The sequence below is a fragment of the Rhododendron vialii genome, chromosome 2a (genome assembly GCF_030253575.1).
Source record: "Rhododendron vialii isolate Sample 1 chromosome 2a, ASM3025357v1".
Taxonomy (NCBI): domain Eukaryota; kingdom Viridiplantae; phylum Streptophyta; class Magnoliopsida; order Ericales; family Ericaceae; genus Rhododendron; species Rhododendron vialii.
This window is the reverse complement of record NC_080558.1, coordinates 34,755,584-34,776,569: the sequence shown is the minus strand read 5'-3', so window position 1 is coordinate 34,776,569 and position 20,986 is coordinate 34,755,584. Positions and strand designations below refer to the sequence as shown.

General features: G+C 37.7%; 1 protein-coding gene across 1 annotated transcript; it reads left to right on the top strand.

Annotated features, from left to right (window-relative positions):
* Positions 1-11,225: 11,225 nt before the first annotated feature.
* LOC131313202 (cationic amino acid transporter 5-like) lies at positions 11,226-13,616 on the top strand. The gene has a single exon (XM_058341382.1). It carries the CDS (start codon positions 11,305-11,307, stop codon positions 13,033-13,035), a length of 1,731 nt encoding a protein of 576 aa, XP_058197365.1. The 5' UTR covers positions 11,226-11,304; the 3' UTR covers positions 13,036-13,616.
* Positions 13,617-20,986: the final 7,370 nt, after the last annotated feature.

Genomic DNA, 20,986 nt, shown 5'->3' with positions numbered 1-20,986 from the left:
CTTCAGGCTGCCCTCAAGGTTCTGCTAGGCTGCCCTCAATACCTGAGGTCTTGCCAGGCTACCCCTGAGGTCCTGCTTGGCCACCCTAGCTACACTGGGTCTTTCAGGCTGCCTGCAAGGTCCTACTAGGCTACCCCCGATTACACGAGGTCCTGTCAGGCTATCCCCGAAATTCTGCTAAGCCCACAACTTTCCATCTGTTTCCTTTTTCTGTTAACCATAGCAATGTCTACATAATTTCTCCAAGTCCACAACTCATCCAATGTCCCTAATGTCCTTTCTACGTTCTCTGCTCAATCGACAAAGTAATTATTTCCAATGATGAGTAAACAGATCATAATATCACATATACACACATCGTACACCCATCTCAAGTGAGCTAATTAAGTCCAAACTAAACTCACAACAATTTTGATATGTGTCAATACTAGAGCAATTGCAAATGGATCAATAATAACAATAGTTCATAAAGAGTCAATAAAACATAGCATTATCAATAGTTCAAAAGACAGATTGAATTTCACATAAAGTATTCGAATTTGTCTTTGTGACTTTTGGGTTTCATTAGGATCTCGTACATAGGTTCATTTTAGTAAACTTTATTACTTGAGAATTCAAAAGTTATTTCATAAGCCTTAGGTAGTTTCTAATTTTTATTAAGTTGAAATCCAATATGTAATTTATAAAGCACTAAAACGATCGTTAGTCTAAAAATCTACTGTATTGGAGAAATACGTGTGAACTTGTAAAACCTAAGGTAAATTCATAATACTAATAAAATAAAATTTGTTCAACAGTGTCACAAAAATAGTACTAAACTAAAGTATCAATTAAAAGTTTACATCTTCATTTAACAAAATTTATCCTTGTTTTACTTAACTATAAGTTAACTTTTACACACCGAATTTGACAAGGTCCGTAGTAAAAAAAAAAAAAATTAGTGTGTATGTCTTCCTCCCATGCTTTTTATTGACAACTGAAGTATCTTATATTACCATACTACTATTTCCCGTGGTTATCATTATAATAAGACTAGATCGAACTTTAATATAACAAGGCGAGAGTTTATCAGGTGTGCTAGCTAGTTCTTAACATAACTTGTAACATCATTTTAATTTGTTTAACAAGTTACATTATGGTAGCATGTGTTTCAATATGATTATCATCGATCAGCTTAATTTGAATCTCAACATATAAGTTGGAAACACAACAATTAATAACAGTAGGCAATATTAGTAACAAAACATGACCCACGTAATCATCATGTAATTATTCTTGAGCATAATGGAATTCAATGAGCAGAAAGTGGCCATGACGATTGACTTTCCGACCGCAAGTTTTGATTTGGCGGCCGCGACATCGAGTATAGGTTTTGACAATTTTTCGTACAATACATGTTTTGTCGATTGGGCTTAAGTAAAGATATAATATAACACATATAACATTTCATAATATACTTAGAGTTAAGGGGTAATGAAAAATCTATCTTGGTCCTTGGGGTTCTAGCGAGGATTTAAAAAAAAATAGAGGTTGAGCAGTGGCGACAACGGGGGCGGCAATGGTGTAACTCGATCGCTGATGGTCTCCTTTTCCTCCTCCCGTTTTCTTCTTCTTCTTTTTCGATCCCTTCTTTCTTCTTCTCTTTCCTCCTTCTTTAATTCTTTCTCCCTTTCCTATCTCTCTCTCTCTCTCTGTGCCGAGAATAATAGGGAAGTGGGGTGGGTTGGGATTTTTGCATGAAAAGAGGGGATGGAGTACTGTGGGTGTAGGAGTTGGTTTTTGTTAGATAAAGATGAGAAGAGTAAATTTAGGTTTTTAATCTTTGTATCCTTATCGTTTGTATGTATCCTAGAACGGAGACGTATATGTGCATATAAGGTAAGAAGTACGTATAAAGTTTATCCGTTGGGATAAATAAAGATGACCCTAAATGACTTCTAGTTAGTTATTTATCAAGTTTATCTTATTCGGTCTTGTCCGGTACTCGTTGGAAAGTGTCACACATTGTAATACATGGAAGGGAATGCCTATAAGTTACGGCACTACCGCTTTGATTCATGTTTGATATTTTTCAATGGAGTATGAGGTTTTCTGAATTTCAAGGATATGGGCAATTTCAGTTACATGACCATATTAAAGTATTTATCACTAACATGATATACATGTGTCTCGTGGGCCAATGGGAGAATATAAAAAATATTTTAGGGCCCACCTAGCCACACGTGTGATTATAGTTAGTTACCCACTTACATTATATGTAGTGGTGGTTTCAAAAGCTTTTGGCAATCCACTATCTCCATAAGTGTGTTTTCATGATAGAGGGAAACTATAGGTTTCTTGAGGAAGATTAAGGGTCTCTGTAACGACCCTGATTTTTGGTAAATAAAAATTTTGTTAAATATTTAAATTTTATTTTTATTTACTTGGATTTATTTTTAAAATTCCTTTTTAATTTTTAATAATCCGTCATAATTAGATTTGAGACTTATAAAATTTTATCTTTTCGCACCGAACAATTTAGTCATTTTCTAAAAACAAGTATGCTTATAAAAGCACTTGTATATTTTCCTCACAAGTTAAATAAAATCTTTAAATTTTATTTCTTGGCTACAAATCCTACATGGCAAGTAGAATTAGTTTTCAACCGGTTAGTTGGAGAAACCAAACTGCCCAGTTCCTTTCTCTTTCATCATTTGGTTTATAACCGCTAGAAAAACTTGTAACCGTTGGGCAATAGAGTTTTAATGGCCAATAAAGCTTTGATGTGACAAGTCAAGAAAAGAATCTTGGGTCATGTCATGTCAACCTTACTTTTTCCTTACCCTTTGGTCCATAAATGTTAGAGAAATTATTATCTCTTGGTTAATAGAGATTAGACTTACCAAGTGTATATACATATATATACAATTTGATAAAACAAGTCATACCAAAGGAAGCCATTATTTTGCTTCTAAAAGAAGCAACCTTAGCCTTGCCATGCATGCAACCCTAGACTAGGAAATCATTGCACTTTCTTGACTAGTCAATTCTTGACTTCATTCCTCATTATTACATCTTTCAAGGGTATCCTTTCTCTTTACCCATTGAACGATAGTTGTTAGGGTAATTCTTATCCTTTGGGTAAAAGGTTTTGTTTCCAATCATTAGTTAGGCAAACCTAAGTACCAATTGACTTAGTTACCTTTCCCTAGCATTTAAGAACCATTGGACAAAGATAGTAATCATGATACTACCAAAAGTAGCACTCATAACCTACTTTAATCATGACTACTTGACCATATACTTACTTTCTAGGAAACTATTAACCATTGGTCCATAAGATTACCTTTGGAAGCTTAACCTTTAATCATGACCTACCTTAGCCTTATAAGCCTACTTGGACCTAACCATATCTAGTCACATCTATCATCAATACCTCTTTAACCATTGGATAATATTTGCTAGGGGAATTATTATCCCTTGGTTAATAGACTTTTGACTTGCCAATGAACGTATGACTTGGACAAGACAAGTCATGGCCATCATTTTACTTCCAAATGTGGCAATCTTTATGCATGCCATGCAAGCAAGCCTAAGGTATAGCCCTAAGTCTAATTATCCTAGACTTACTTTCCTAGATATATATATGCATCGTATGAGAGAGAGAGAGAGAGAGAGAGAGAGAGAGAGAGAGAGAGAGAGAGAGAAGCCGAGAGAGGAGAGAGGAGAGAGGAGAGAGAGGCCGAGAGAGAGAGGATAGAGAGAGACAGAGAGAGAGAGAGGTGCATGTGTGTGCTTTGAGGTTTGTACACTTGCACAAGCTACCTCTTTAGCCTTATTTTAGCCTTAAGTCCAATTGACTAGACAACTCATTCTAGTCAATTTCTAGCATAGAATCCTAACCCTAATCATCCTAGATTTGATTCCAAAGTAGCCTTTAATCATCCTAGAAATTGACTACAACCTAGACCTATGAATGGCTAAACATGGAAGGCTATGCCTTAGCCTAATCAAACCATACCCTAGACTTGTAAGATTTGTCAACCTAGACTATGATCACTTAAATTTACCTAGAAAGCCTAATATCCTACTTGATTTTATAGCCTTATGCCTAAAGATTGGATTTGACAAGTCATGAAAAGCTTTCAATCATGATTTGCTCTTTTAACCATTGGACAATATTTGCTAGGGAAAATTTTATTCATTGGGTAATAGAAGTTAGTTTGGCTATAAATAGCACCTCATCTTTGCCATTCAACACACACCTCCACTCATTCAACTTCTCTTTCTAGAATCCTTGCAATTGTTCTTTGTTCTTCTTGGTTTTTAGTTCTTTTTGTGTTCTTCAAAAAACTCATCCTAGGCCGCTACCAAACCGCCATTCGACCACCTTTTCGATCCAAAAAAAGTTTAGTAGTTAGTCCAAGATTTAGTTTCGAGAGAAACCTTTCTCTTTCGGAGCTATCGGAAGCCTACCATAGGAAGTCACTCCGCCCGATTATCAACTTACATTTCGTAGTCATTACTTCCGCCAAGAAGAACGGTAGATTTTCTCTACTCATTTCCCTAAGTATAAGTAGAAAATTCTTATCCTCTATCTCTAAGAATTTCGTATGATACTTGTACGTTAGAAATACATGAGAACTTGAAAGTGTTTTTCCTTAAAGATGAAAAGGAATGGGAGTATGTTGAACATTTCGACTTTATTTTTCGGAATAACATATGTTGTTTAGAACTTTCCAAAAAGGAAGAAAGAACGGTTTTCAAAAGTTAAGACTTTACCATTTGATTAGAAGTATTCGTACTTTGATATTTAAGATGGTTATGAGCATGCATACATAAATTGCTTGTATTACTTGTGGTAAAGCATAAGTGATTTTCACTCTAAGGGCGTCCGTACATGTGGCGTTATGCTTGAGCACGATTAGTAATATTGAGTTGGATGATCTTGCTAGTTTAGTTTCAAGATTACAATGAATGATTTAAGATTTCATATGTGAAAAGTCCTACCGCGGAGTCTATGCATGAAAACAAGACATGAAAAATCGAGAAAGTAAAAACATGGCACCTAGGGTGTGGTTAATGAAAAGGCGTGTTTGAAAATGGTGAAATGTTTTGAAAACTGTAATGTGGCCAGACGTGGTAGCCCATTGTGTGGTGTGAGTTTTGTGTGTGTTTCAATGAAAATCCGGAATAGCGAAACCATTGTGAGGTTGTGTGCGTTCCCATGGGAACCCGGAGTGGTGGAACCATGGTTAGGTATGGCTTGGTTATCCGCGAAGAGGAGCCAACGCAAATTGTGTGCCAATGGAAACCCGATGCGGCGGAACCATTGTGAGGATACTCGGGAACCCGGAACGGCGGAACCGAGGTTGGGTATGTAAAAATGATTTTGGAAATGTTGAACGGTATATGAAAATGAGTCACAGTCTATGATGAGTCGCGTAGGAGAAATTCAGAAAATCATGGACACCAACACTAGGAAGATAGCGAATCTGGATGTGTCATTGTTATTCATTTATGCATGAGTTATGTGACAATCATGAGTTTGTGTGCTATATCTATGACTTGCTATTTGTAAGTTAAGGGTTGGTGAGTATAGGATTATTCTGCTGAGCTCTTGTGGCTCACGGTGTTACCTTTGGTGACCCTAACATATTATATCGGTGGCGACGCTGTTATAATGTGTCAGACCTTGTAGATGATCAAGAGGAACAGTACATCTTGGAGGCTTTTAGAGCTAAGGAGCTGGCTAGATGGAGGAGCAGGTGGAGCTGTAAATAGGAACCCTAGCTTCCCTCCTTTTGTTTAATAAAGTACTATTGTGAGAATTATGATGTAATATTGAGTCAGACTCTATTTAGTTTTTCAATGAAATTGTCTATTTAACGTTCCCAAAATTTGGAGCGTTACAGTCTCTAACCTAGCATCTATATAAGCCTATGATATCCTCAATCAAGGCATCTCAAGTAATGCATAGGTTGGAAGACACCTAAATCTAGAGTGTGTGAGTTTGGTGTTCTACTTAAACAATAATGACTAGTGAATAGTTATAAGTGAGTTGGGTCTTTAATGGGTCATTGATCCATTTAGACCCAATTAGTTAGGAGTTCAATTACTCATACCCAACCCAACCTATTTATTTAAAATCAAACTCAACCCGCCCATTAACCCAATTAAAATTAAAAATGACTAAAATATCCATATACATTGAAATGACCATATCACCATTGTACATTTAAATGACCAAATTATCTTTGCATACTAAAATTACCAAAATACCCCTATATACTAAAATGGAGGAGGAGATACAGGATATAACTTTTTTTTTTGTCTTTATTTGAATTTTTTTTTTGCATTTGTTTGTTTTGCATCAAATTTTTGTGACTTATTGATTTGTCTGCACGAGAGGATTAGGAAAAGTAAAAAAAATTTGATCGCAACTTATAATTTTTTGAATAAAGACAAAAATAAGTTAATAAGTCAACTTATTTTTCTTATTTTTGTCTTTTTTTAAAAAATTATGAGTTTTGATCAAATTTTTTTACATTGCCAAGACGAAACCCCTTAAAAGATTGATTAACAAAATATGCAAGATCATTTCAAATTTATTACTCGTTAAAAAATTCCAAAAAATTCCCCAAACACATTAATTACCAGATGATTTTACATTCTTCTCGAGCCATGGGTTCTAATCGAATTTTTGCTAACCAGTTAAGAGCTGCAAACGAATTGACCACTCAAGGCTCGGCTCAGCTCGGTGCTTAGTAATTGAGTCGAGTTCAAACTCAAGTTTCAGGCTCGTACAGTAAATGAGTCAAGCTCAACACTCTAAATCCTCGGCTCGTTTTGTATAAGCTCGACTCGAACCGGACTCGTCTCATTTACAAACAAATGAAGTTTGAGTTCGAATTTTTGGTTCGTTTAGTGTACGAGTTCACTACAAAACTCGGCTCAACTCGGCTTGTACTGTAACTAAAATTCGTAATATGAAACCGTTCAAACCGAGTCACCAGTTTCCGATTTGACCAAGAAAAAGATTCGCTTCACGTAATATGTTTACTTTTGTTTTTTTCATTTCTGTCGATTGACGGATTATGAACAGACCAATACATCTTCTGCGTGAACTGTCCAAATGCTTTCCGACGTTATTTTTTGGTGGAGACTAGAGGAAATCGCCCCTGCTGGGTTGTTAAAGTAAAAAAGTGGGTAGTTCAATTTTTTCTGGGTAATGTTTATGATTCATTGGGCATTTAAGTTGATCCAATTGAAACTCAATTAAGATCCAATAATTAATGGGTTAAATGGATTTGGATCCATTCTAACCCAACTAATAAATGGATTGGGTTGAGTCTATTTTTTAATAGATGGGTTTGGGTTTCTTAATGGGTCTGGGTTCAATTTGTCATCTCTACTTATAGGGCTCACACATAATAGTGTGTGTAACGCCAATATGCATATGAGAGTTTGTATAAATTGTTGTGTTTGAATTATTGTGTGAGTATCATTTTTTCTTTTCAATCGAAAAACGAACGGTAGCAATAACTAGAGTCTGCCCCATCAAGCCCTCACATAACCTAACCTAACCAAACCCATACCCAAAGCATCATATTTTGTCCTACTCACTTTAAACAAGTATAAACCATGCCGAATGATTTTCAAACGTAAATTTCACTATCCAATAATTGAGAGCATAAAATACAGAGATTCGGCTTCAATAGAAACAAGAGGGTAGAGAGAGGCAACAACACATCATTTGTAAATTAGAGCATTAAACTAGATTTGGATTTCGGATTTTGATGCAATTTTCGCGACGGATTTTTGGGCTCCCCTACACCACCGTTGCAGGCGTCTTATGGCAGTAATGGGGCGGGAACGTGCTTCATCTGGATGCAAATCAAAGGTTTATTCACCCAACTCCCTGAGGAGTGGGTTCCTACACCGAAGCTATTTTTTCTGCTGCTTTTCTTTGGATTTCGTTTTTCTTTTTCTTTTTTTCCCGGGACCGGTGAGCTCATCCTTAGTTTGTACTTTTTAGTTTTACTAGTGCATGCCCATGCCTGAAGGCACAACGCAACGCTTTTTAAACACAATCTAAATGAAGTATCAAACACCGGTTATTTTTTATTAAAAAAAAAACCACTTTTTCGAATTTTTTTGGATACAACGGTTGTTTTTAACTCCATCTCATATGGGGTGAATTCCGTGTATATGTATGTCTCACCCCATATGTGAGGACGTTACAAATAACCGTTAAATGAAAAACTTTTGATCTGGTTTCTCTCTTTATAACGTTCAAAATTTAAAAATAACTTTTTTTGTAAAATGGTTTTTGAGATTTCAAAACTGTTTTGTACACAAAATCTGTTTTTAAAAAACTGTATTTATAGTTTTTAAATTTTCAAAACTATTTGTGTAAATACCGTTCTTTCAAAATTTCTCAAAACTGTATTTACAATTTTTAAGTGAACAAAGTGTGTTTTTTGAAAAACTGTTTTTTGTTTCGAAAAATTATTATTTTTTACATTACTGTTTTTTTTTTCTTGAATTTTTTTTATACAATTGTTTTCTTTTCTTCAAAAACTGTTTAAAAAACTGTGTTTTTTTTTTCAAAAATCATTTTTTTCAAAAAAATGTGCGTGAAATAAATGGAAAAAGTTTGGAGGGCCCATTGATTTTGATTATAGGCAAAAAAATTACCAATGTGAGATTTGACATTGCTAACTTTAGCAACCTCTAAATAGATAATCAAAATCTGATGTGACATGTTTTGATTATTCACATTTGCTTATTCTACTGCAGATGCTTATCATTTGTATGTATCCTAGATCAATGTGAAGTTTATCTCCTGCATGTAACCACGTTTATCTTGAAGAAGGTTATATATACACACACCCGCGCGTATATATTAAAATTTAAAATGTTATATATGGAATTCAAAGTAACTATATGAATTAAATACCTAGTTACAATAATTAAATCGATTAGTCTAATTTAATTAGTGAGTTTTAATAAAACATTGTGAATTTTATATTAAAAATATTAAGGCCAAAATTAGAGTCGTTACAAGAACCGTCAAACTTTAATTAGCTCCTCTCTAGGTTCTTATTTTCGTACTAGGTTCTTATTTTCGTACTTCCACTCTTTGACCGAAATTAAGAATTGCCCTTGCATAAGTTCAAAATTCACTAACCTACCACTAAGCTCTATTATTTGTCAAAAAAATTCACTAGCTATTTATTAAGCCAAATATTCACTAACCTAGCTTCCTTTCGACTCCTAGGGTTTCGGAGGGGGCACCTGCCTACCTATCTCTCAAACTTTTATTGATTTAAAATTGTGACACTTTTGAATAAAATTGTGACACTTTCGAATAAAATTGTCGAGATTGAAAAAAAAATTAAAAATATAGAGTTGTAGCCTCACCCACCTACTGTGCTGAGAGTTCTCATCACAAAAAAATCATTCCGCAATACTATATGGTTTAGATATCGTATTTGTAACTGTGTCCATATTCACATAACAACCCATAGTACCTCACAAAATAGAAAAGTCGGATATCTTCAATTTCTGGCAAGTATAAACAAGTATAAACCATATAAACCTTTTTGTCCTACTCACTTTAAACAAGTATAAACCTTTTTCGACTTGTCAAAAAAAAAAAACAAGTATAAACCATGCCGAATGATTTTCAAACGTAAATTTCACTATCCAATAATTGAGAGCATAAAATGCAGAGATTCGGCTTCAATAGAAACAAGAGGGCAGAGAGGGGCCACAAAACATCATTTGTAAATTAGAGCATTAAATTAGATTTGGATTTCGGATTTTGAATGCGATCAATTTTGGCGACGGATTTTTGGGCTCCCCTACACCGCCATTGCAGGCATCTTATGGCAGCAATGGGGCGGGAACGCGCTTCAGCTGGATGCAAATCAAAGGCTCACTCATCCAACTCCCTGAGAAGTGGGTTCCTACACCGAAGACGTTTTTTCTGCGGCTTTTCTTTGGATTTCGTTTTTTCGTTTTCTTTTTTTCCAGGGACCGGTGAGTCCCTCCGTAGTTTGTTCTTTTTAGTTTCATAGTATATGTTTCAATTCATTTAGAGAGAGAGAGAGAGAGAGCATGGTGTTCACTTCATATCCATCGATGCCTTATCTTCACTATATACCAAAATTAGAGAGAGAGAGAGAGAGAGAGAGAGAGAGCATTATGTTCACTTCATATCCATCGATGCCTTATCTTCAATATATACCAAAAGTAAAGAGAGGACAAGGAAGATAAATATGGATACGGATTCCTTGAATGAATTGAGTGATGAAAAGTTCAACAAAAACCCAATTGGAGGTGGAGCAAACAAGACTTTTCCAAGAAGAGTCATTCCAAAACAGGGTACGTGCCGTCACCAAGACCACCATCACAAACTCTATTTCAATCACTTTCAAATGAAAACCAAAAAATTCATCAGTCACGTCTCAATTGGATTCAACATCTAATCCGACGAGTTCGTAACTATATCCTGAGATCTCAGGTTCGATTCTCCTAGCTAACAACTCTTAGAATGACTCATTCTCACCCATAAGCATATGAAACGGCCGTGAAAGGAATCGTAGGAATTAGTTTGAAATGCACGCAAACTGACCAAATGAAACGCCATGCATTACCAAAAAAAAAAAAAAAACCACGGTATCCTACTTTTTAAAAAATTTATTGTATCGTAACCGTACCCCCTTTGATATCCATGATTCATAGGCAACGACTCTTACTGCCTCATCATGTAGAAAAGTTGGATATTTAATTATTTTAATTTCCACTAATCACTTTTTTTTTTTGACAAACAGATATTCAGGTCAGTTTACACACACCTTGATAAAATTTAGAATTCTTAAGTTGACGATCAGAAAAAACCTCATAGCCCAGAATTTGAAATGTTTGGCATTTATGGGATTCAAATATACAATATCACGGAGGAGGACAAGTGCGCACTTATTGCTTCTCATTTTCGCTTGGCGAACCCATCCATTTCTGAACGAATCTAATCTGACAATATCGCAACGGTAACTACATTATGCACCCACCAAACATATCAGCATCATATTTTTTGTCCTAGTCTAAACAAGTCAACATGAACTTCAAACGTAGAATTCGCCAACCAATTAATTGAGAGCAAAAATCTGTTAGATGTAGTTTTCAAATGTACCATTGCATATATGTCAAACAAGTGGATAGAGAGGCTCACAAAACATCATTTAAAGAACAGACGATTGCATTCACCTCATATATCCATCACTTTATCTTCACTAGTCAAGGAAGAAAAATAGGGATATGGGTTCAGCGAGTGGATGGAGCGATGAGGTTCCACAGAAAGCCTATTGGAGGTGGAGCAAACAAGATTTCTTCCCGGAAGAATCATTCCAAAACTGGGGAACCTACAGAGACGCGCTATCGCAAGCGCATCTCCGTTTCGTAGACCGCCTCTTAAGCCGGTCAGACGACGCCAATGAGGTTGTTGAGCTCCGGAAACAAAGCGAGAACGACATGAAACGGTGCCTGAACTGGTGGGACCTCATTTGGTTTGGGTTCGGCTCGGTCATTGGCGCGGGCATCTTTGTGCTCACGGGCCAAGAAGCTCATTCCCACGCAGGACCCGCGATTGTCTTATCCTACGTCGCTTCGGGACTTTCGGCAATGCTGTCTGTTTTCTGCTACACGGAATTCGCGATAGAAATCCCGGTAGCGGGCGGGTCGTTTGCTTATCTGAGAGTAGAACTGGGAGACTTTGCAGCATTCATCACGGCTGGGAACATACTTCTCGAAAGCATAATCGGAAGTGCGGCAGTTGCCAGAGCTTGGACTTCTTACTTCACTAGTCTACTCAACCGCCCGTCCAACTCGCTCCGTATCCATACCAATCTTAGAGAAGGATACAACCTCTTGGACCCGATCGCGGTTGCCGTTCTAGCAATTGCATCATCGATTGCCATGGCTAGCACGAGGAAAACCTCACTACTCAATTGGATTGCATCCGCAGTGAATACTGTCGTGATCTTGTTTGTTATAATTGCGGGTTTTGCTCATGCCGAAACCGCAAATTTGAAGCCCTTTCTTCCCTTCGGTGCAAAAGGGGTATTCCAAGCGGCCGCGATCGTGTACTTTGCATACGGAGGATTCGACAGTATCGCAACAATGGCTGAGGAAACGAAAAACCCGTCAAGAGACATACCACTGGGGTTACTCGGGTCGATGTCGATCATCACCGTCATATACTGTTTGATGGCACTTTCACTGAGTATGATGCAAAAGTACACAGATATAGACCCCGATGCGGCCTACTCTATTGCGTTCCAGAGTGTAGGGATGAAATGGGCGAAGTATTTGGTAGCGGTCGGAGCTCTTAAGGGGATGACCACCGTTCTTCTTGTGGGGGCGCTCTCTCAGGCTCGATACACTGCACATATCGCGCGAGCCCACATGATCCCTCCTTGGTTTGCTCTGGTCCACCCGAAGACGGGAACCCCCATCAATGCCACACTGTTGATCACCATTTGCAGTGCTTTCATTGCTCTCTTCTCAAGCTTGAAAGTTCTGGCGAGTTTGCTATCCGTAAGCACGCTGTTTATCTTCATGATGATGGCAGTTGCGCTTCTGGTGCGGAGGTACTACGTAAGAGGGATCACGCCTCGGGCGAGCTTGTTGAAGTTAGTTGGATTGTTGCTTCTCATTATCGCTTCGTCCATGGCGACTTCAGCTTACTGGGGAATGAGTCCCAACGGTTGGATCGGTTACACCGTCACAGTTCCTCTTTGGTTCTTGGGGACTCTGGGAATTTCGGTGGCCTTGCCACAACAAAGGACGCCCAAAGTCTGGGGTGTCCCGCTAGTCCCCTGGCTTCCGTCGCTGTCCATTGCGACAAATTTGTTTCTCATGGGATCTTTGGGAGCTGATGCTTTTATACGGTTTGGCGTATGCACCGTGGTAATGCTGGTTTACTATTTATTTTTCGGCCTCCACGCAACTTACGATATGGCACATGATCCAAAGATGCCAGAATCCTAGAAGGCCACTGAAGCAAAAAGCATGGGAAGTCCAGGTCCTTGAAATTCAGAAATCTCTCATCCCCCCGTTGGCAAGGATCCTTTTCTCTATTAGTGCAACTTAGGAGTTCTGCAATAGATATAATAACAAGCTTCTGAAATCTAAATTTGAAGGCATCAACTTAGTCGATCTCAATGTAAAAGTTGTCAGAGGGAAGAAAATATATTGCTCATTGCAGAAATGGAAGAAGAACTTAACTCTCTCTGAATTTTATAGATGTGAGTTTGTGCTGCAAATTTCCATGGGTTCAGAAACAACTTGTAATTACTTTTAAAAGTCTTGTAATAGTACTGAAAGTCTTGTGTGAATAGTGTAAGTTAATTATGTGTACAGTAGAAATATCAGGAGTCAAAGTCTTGTAATAGTAACTTCTAATTATATGTGGTACTATGTAGTAATGTTCGTACGTAAGCCATGATGTAAATACCAGTGTCAGTATTCCCTCTTTACGCCTATAAAAGGAGGGTTCTGTCTATTGTAATAACCAAGTTAGTTCAAGCCAGTGTTCTAATAATATTACTTGTGTCTTGTGTTTGCCTTTACTCACTCTCTCTCTCGATCTTAATCTACTTTGTGTTTGTACCCACTTCGTGTCTGCAAACTTGGTATCAGAGTCATATTTTCCATTCTAACTTAAACCCCTTTCTGGGAATTTCTTTTCCAAAACTACTTCAAATCTTTTCTAAAATGAAAAATTGAAGCGTATGCTCTGTGGTTGCGTTTTAAAAATTATCCACATCAGAAACTTCATTAACTATTTTGATTAAAAAATTTTGTATCAGTGGGTTAAAAGTACCTTGAGACTTTTGGCTTTTGAGCAGTGTGTCTAGGTTTATCTACCCTAATATACAGAATTTTATTAATCAAAATTGGTTGAAGATCTTACGTTGAAAAGAAAAGACTTGTTGTACGAAGGAAAAGAAGAAACCCAGATTTTTATTTCAAGAAATGAATCATTTTTTTTCTACCTATTCCTCTACCACCTCATCTCTTGTTCTTTCACGCTCTTCTACCAGTAGAAATTCCTCCACCTCTTCTTCTAACCTTGAGTACTTATATGAGTTTAAATATCTACCTGATGACAGTAAGGTTCCCCTTACTGATTTTCCTTTCTTAAACCCCTATAATGCTTTTGTCAGACCACAAACTTCTGTAAAAAAGACCGTCACCCAACTTTTCTCTACAAAGCGTCCAACTTCTGTAAAAGAGTATGTCCAAGCCTCCAAGTTCGATCAGTGTTTTATAACAGCTACAGAAGTTGAACAACTTTTACTATTGAAAATCCCGGTTGATTTGTCTCGCCTTTGGCAACAACAAGGATTTACCCATCTTCACTTTAGAGCAATCAGATTGGCTGTCACTTTCTATGGCAGGAAAGGTTTACCTGTGACTTCCAGACTTGCTCTGGTAGACACCAGGTTTATTCAGTACCGGCACGCATGTATTGCTATAGTCCAAACCACCTTAAATGTTGGAATTGTGATCTTTACCTTTTACCCCAATTTCAACATGCCACTAGCAGATCCTCATTTGCTATCAGCCTTGAAAGTGCAAGTTCAAATTGGTGGTGCCTCCCAAATTTCCACCACATATGTAGCAACCCTTTACTACCAAATAGCCTATCGCCTTCAAAATCATGTCTTTGACATGTCATTACCTTCCTCCACAGATAAAACCCTTTTCCTAACTGTCAATGCACCTCACCAAGATTCCTGTGTCCATGTTCCACAACAGATTTCTCGTCCTGAGCTTCTCAAGCTTCTCCCAGAATCTTGGGTTTCAGCTTATGAGAAAAATCGAAATAAGCCCATACATGTCCAATCCTCAAATCCAACTTTCATTTCAAAACCTGATGGTACAGTAGAGATTTCTTTCCCAAAAGAAACCTCTGCCTCATCCTCCACCCATCCTGTCATTTTTCTCTCAAGAATTGACATGTTTGTCGATGGTTCTAGACCTGGCCCCCTAATTAAATATTTCCAACCCAGTGGCCTTCCAGTCTTTTATTTCAAAAATCCAGAAACAGGTCATTATTATTTTGATGCCTGTGACTGTGATGAGTGTCTGGAAGAAAGTCTTCTAGAAGATGAAGAAGACTTTGAAGAACCAAGTCCCATATGTCCTCCGTCACCTTCCACTCCTTGTAAATCTCCACCTCGTCCTCAATCTCCATCTGATGATGGCTCTTCGAGTCAACTAAGTGGGTGTTTTATGTTCACCTCATCTCCTTCCTGGACTGAAGCAAATTTTCCTCTTTTGGAATTTCATAGTTCTCAAGAAAGAACGACTCACCGTCATAAAATTCCAGACACTACTACCATTCTCCCTGATGGTAGCACAAAAGTAGTGTCAGCAGCAGAAGCAGCAATAAATTGGCAGTCAGCAAATTCTCTAACTCAAAACAAAATTCTTCAGAGAATTGCTAACTCCCAGCAAAATTTGGAGAATGTTGTCCATAAGAAGTTATCATCTTTGAAACTTCTTATCCGAGATTTGCAGTAAAAAAATCCAAAATGTTCACCAGGAACTTCTCCAGATGGCATATGCCAACCAAGTATTTTCAGCAGCTTTTACCCAAAAGGATGCTGAAATGAAGCATCTAAAAAATCAGCTTCACTCACTTCAAGCTCAGTAGTATTCTCAGCAAAGAAGCCCATTTGACATGTTCCCTTCTTCCTCTCAAGAATATTTTTTTGGGTATCCTCAAATGTCTCAACCCTTACCTATAAACCCTACTTCAGGATTTGGTGAGTCCAATATCTTTAGGAGCTCATCAACTTTTCTTCCTCCACCAAAAAGACCATCTCCACCAAAACTTCCTTTCCCAAAGTCCCAGATAAAACCCATCCAGCCTCCAACAATTTCGTCTCCACCATCTACATCTACATCTACACCAACTACCTCTACCTCTACCTCAATTCCTATTACCTCCACTCCTTCTAACCCTTCCAAAAATCCAATCTCCACTCTCCTACATACCTTAGCCACTATACCAGAAACCCTATCTCCTAAACCAACCATTGAGTTTGATTCGGATACTGAATCCATTGACTCTATGCCTATTCCTCATGTTTTCATGATGAATCCAAAAAATACTCCAGAGGAACATGTTGATGATCCTATTATTGAAGAAGGTCCTGAGTTTGATACATCTCCACCTCCAGAAATCCCAACCTTTGATTCCTTTTCACATTTCAACATCCATACCCAAGGTTTCTCTTTTGATAACGTTCTCCCATCAAAATGGTTGGATAAACTTTATGAAATTCATACTTGGTGCACTGCTGCTATACTTTCCCCAAATGCTACACTGAGTATTGTTATTACTAAGTGTACAGCAAAATTCTTTGGCCGTCTTCGTCAATGGAACTTGGCTCTTGGTGAATACCGACAGTTGCAGCTTAAACAGCTGCCAACTCTTGATCAATTCATCTCAGTCCTGCATACTGAGTTTCTTGGAGACCACAACAACACAAAAGAGTTTGTTCGAGAAGAATATCTCGGCATGAAGTGTTGTTCATTCAAAAGAAATGATCTTGAGACTCATTATGACCGTATGTCTCAGAGATTTTATCTTCTCAACGGCATGGATGATGTCAATCTCAAGCAAGCCTTTCTTAATTCTCTTCCTGAACCATTGGGAAATGAGACAACAAGGTTACTTCAGACAAAAGGATTGACGCTGAATGCAACATCTCTTGGTGGTATTTACCAGCACTCTTTGATTGCCTTAGAAAATTTGTGCAATCACCAGAAATTCCTTAGAACTCTTGAAGAATAGGAAAACTTCTTGGCAAAGCATGTGACTGACCAGATCTCTCTATAAAGTGCAAAGACAAGAAGTGCACTTGTCGTCCTTCATACCGGAAGTCCAAACACTTTCAGAAATGGAAATTTCAGTCTCCTGGCAAGTTTTCAAAGTTTTCAAAATCTGGCAGGTTCTCACGCCGGAAAAAATGAAAAAATTTCAAAAAGAACAAGTTCAGAGGGTAGCGAAAGTCTGATCGCTGTTACATATGCAGGAAGAAAGGGCACTATGCAAAACAGTGTCTAAATAAAGCAGCAATAGAAAAAATGGTGAACTCTTTGGCTCTCATTAATGATGATCTTAACGATGCCGATGTCGAATCTTTATTCTCTATTGATGATGAAGTAACAGATGAAGCAGTCCTGGCATTCACCTTTGATGATTCAGATGATTCATCAGAATCAGATGACTCTTCTGATGATCCTGACTCATTCCCCTATGAAGTTCAAACAATTGGGTTCTCAAACATCATGCTGGCTCAACCTTTAGCCAAGGTCAAAATCTTGCTTGGAAAATATGAGAAACCCATACCAGTCATCGCTTTCTTTAATACTGGTGCAGCAGCCTCCATTCTCAACCCAGCAATCCTTCCCATGTCCTACTGGCAATCATGTTTTAGACCCTTTACAGCAGCCAATGAAGAAATTTTTGTTATCACTCTGATCAGTAAGCCTATTACCATCCAACTTTTCCCATGATACACCATAAAATACCAAGTCTATAGTTCTGATCTCCCAGGAAAAGATTTATTGTTAGGTTTTGATATTCTCCAAAATCTCATCAAAATCTCCTGGCTCAAAAAAGGTTTGAAATACAAAAACTACCTGTTACCCTGGACCACCCAACCAAATCTGTTTTCCATAGAAACTTTCTCCTTCATCAAAGAAGCCATAATCCAAACTTCTTGTGCTAAATCCCATTCACAATTCCTCACCAAATGCTCCAACCCACTTTGGAAAAACCCAGAGTTCTTCATTTCTCTTCCCTTTAAGAAAAATGAAGAAATCAACCCCACCAAAACTACCCATCATGGAATGAACCTAGAACATTACCAGCTTGCTCTTCAAAAGCTCCAGCAACTTCAGTCAGAAGGTTTGATCGAGCCCACAACCTCTTAATAGGCATGTGAAGCATTTTATGTAAATAAAAGAACAGAGCAGATAAGAGGAAAGTTTCGTCTGGTTATCAATTACCAGCCTCTTAATCATTTTCTACAGGATAACAAGTTCCCTCTTCTTCGGAGAAGTGTTCTTTTTGCAAATTTGCCTAAAACTCAAAATTTCTCAAAATTTGACTTGAAAGTAGGTTTTTGGCAGCTAGGCATCTATCCAGATGATCGTCCCAAAACTGATTTTTGCATTCCAGATCACCACTTCCGGTGGTCAGTCATGCCTTTTGGATTGAAAACAGCTCCATCTTTGTTTCAAAATGCCATGATTCGGGTATTTGCTCCTATTCTATCCTCAGCCCTCGTCTACATTGATGATATCTTACTTTTTTCTCCAGATGTTGAGTCTTATGCTGTTTTATTACAAATTTTTCATTCCCTGGTCCAAACTCATGGTATCATGCTCTCAGAGAAAAAAATGTTTATGACTCAACCGAAAATTGATTTTTTAGATATGCATATCTCTAAAGGTCAATATGCCCTCCAACCTCACATAGCTTCTCAACTTGACCATTTTCCAGATGAAAATCTTACAGTCAAACAAGTTCAACAGTTCCTTGGAATTGTTAACTATATGGCTGATTTCATTCCCAACCTTGCCCAATACCGTACTCCTCTTTGAGCTTTACTAAAAAAAACCCCTCCTCCTTGGTCAGCCCTTTGTACCAAAGCTCTAAAAGACCTCAAAGCAATATCTAAAACTCTTCCTCAATTAACCATACCTTCAGATGGGAAGAGAGTCCTTCAGACAGATGCCTCTGATCTATATTGGGGAGCAGTTCTTTTGGAAGAAAATTCAGATCAAAAGCGCAAAATTTGTGGATACAAAAGTAGTACTTTCTCTCCAACAGAACTTCATTACCACTCTACTTACAAAGAAATTCTAGAAATCAAAAGGAGCATTGAGAAGTTTGAAATTCATCTAATCGATCATCATTTCCTAATTGAGACTGATATGATGAGCTTTCCCAGCATGCTCAGGTTCAAACAAAAGCACCTCCCAAAGGCACAGTTACTCAGATGGGCAAATTGGTTTTTCAATTGGAGTTTTGATACTGTTCACATAAAAGGAAAAATAAATGTCCTCCCTAATTTTCTGTCGAGGCTCAAAAAAGAAATCAACCAATTTTCAAAAATAAATCCACATTCCTTTGTTCCTGGTTGTTTTCCCATGATTTCCTATTTCCACCCAATTAATCTTCCTGTCCACCTTCAGTGTCAAATTTTAGAGTTAACCCTTCTTTCCAGGTGTGTCCAAATGTATCAAAGCCTTCAACATCTCTATATTTTCAAATATGGTTTTGATGAAGGTCTCATAAAAGGTCTACCTTTCCATCCTGTCTATCCCTTTCTCACCCAGTTTGAAGTATCTTACCACGATGTCTTTTATTTCAAAAAAGAAGTCTATCTCTTCTTATGGTATTTAGTTGATGTGTATATTATAAGTGTCTGTTTTAATAAATCAGCAGTATTGGTCTATCTGGCTCATGCGGCGTTCAATCAAGTTCAACCTCCAGAAGATTTCTTTTTGAAATTTCTCTTGCTCTTTGGAAATATACCCTACTGGCAACAGAAGATCAGACAAATCCCCAACAGTGCAGGCGGAGATCTCCAATTTTCTTTTTGGACAAGTTGCAACAACAGGAGTCATCCCAATCCAGATGGTTCTATTACATGGAGAAAGGAGTATCACACCATATTCCTCTCTGCATATCAAGAGTCTCAGAGCATCCAGGACTACAGTAGAAATTATCTTGTCATGACTCAAACACTGTGTTCACTCAATGGATTGACACCTGCAGAAGTTCTCTCATCTCTCCTCCATTATGAATCTGCAAACTGGAAATTCAACAATACTTATCCGGAAGAATGGCGCCAAAATATCCGCTATCTTTTGGAACAATATTACTTAACTGACAGAACTGAAGACTATTCTGGAGGCAGTAGTTCAGATAATCCAGAATGACAATCACGTGCTCATGCCACCTGTTTCTCCTTTCATTTCTGGGAGAGAGTGAAACTATTGGAATTTACTGTTGTGTACTGTTGTAAAGAAATATTAATAGGTGTGCTGTGTAACGTAGTAAATGTAATGGTCTTTTCATTCCTTTTCAGAAGGGGTGAAAGTCTTGTAATATTACTGAAAGTCTTGTGTGAATAGTATAAGTTAATTATGTGTACAGTAGAAATGTCAGGAGTCAAAGTCTTGTAATAGTAACTCCTAATTATATGTGGTACTATGTAGTAATGTTTGTACGTAAGCCATGATGTAAATACCAGTGTCAGTATTCACTCCTTACGCCTATAAAAGGAGGGCTCTGTCTATTGTAATAACCAAGTTAGTTCAAGCCAGTGTTCTAATAATATTACTTGTGTCTTGTGTTTGCCTTTATTCACTCTCTCTCTCGATCCTAACCTACTTTGTGTTTGTACCCACTTCGTGTCTGCAAAATATATAGAAAGAAAGTAACAAACATATTCTGCAAGATGATGATGTGATGAGTTAAGATCAACTTACCCTCCCTTCCCTTGGAAACAATGGCAACTATGTTAGAGAATAAAAGGATAGCACAAGTACATAGCACCTGGGGCCGCCTCCAACTCTTGAGAACAAAGAGGTCATGACTCTTGAGTGATAGCAAAATCGATCTGTTGGCAAATCTTTTTCGGACGTAGTTTTCAACAAGGCATATGGGTGTTGTCTTCCAATCCAGAAGAATACTTGCTAGAAGGGATAATCTCATGCACACACTTCAACGTAGATTTGAGTGCTTTTTTGTTTGTGGGAATGTTATCCTTTTTATCTTTAGCCAAAAAGATAAAACTCTTAATCCCTAATTTTATTGTGGCTTACCGCATGAAATCAATTATCTGAACTGATTTATGTTAACATTCAGGTTGACCAAAATGGAAGAGATGAACCGCGCATGGGCCTG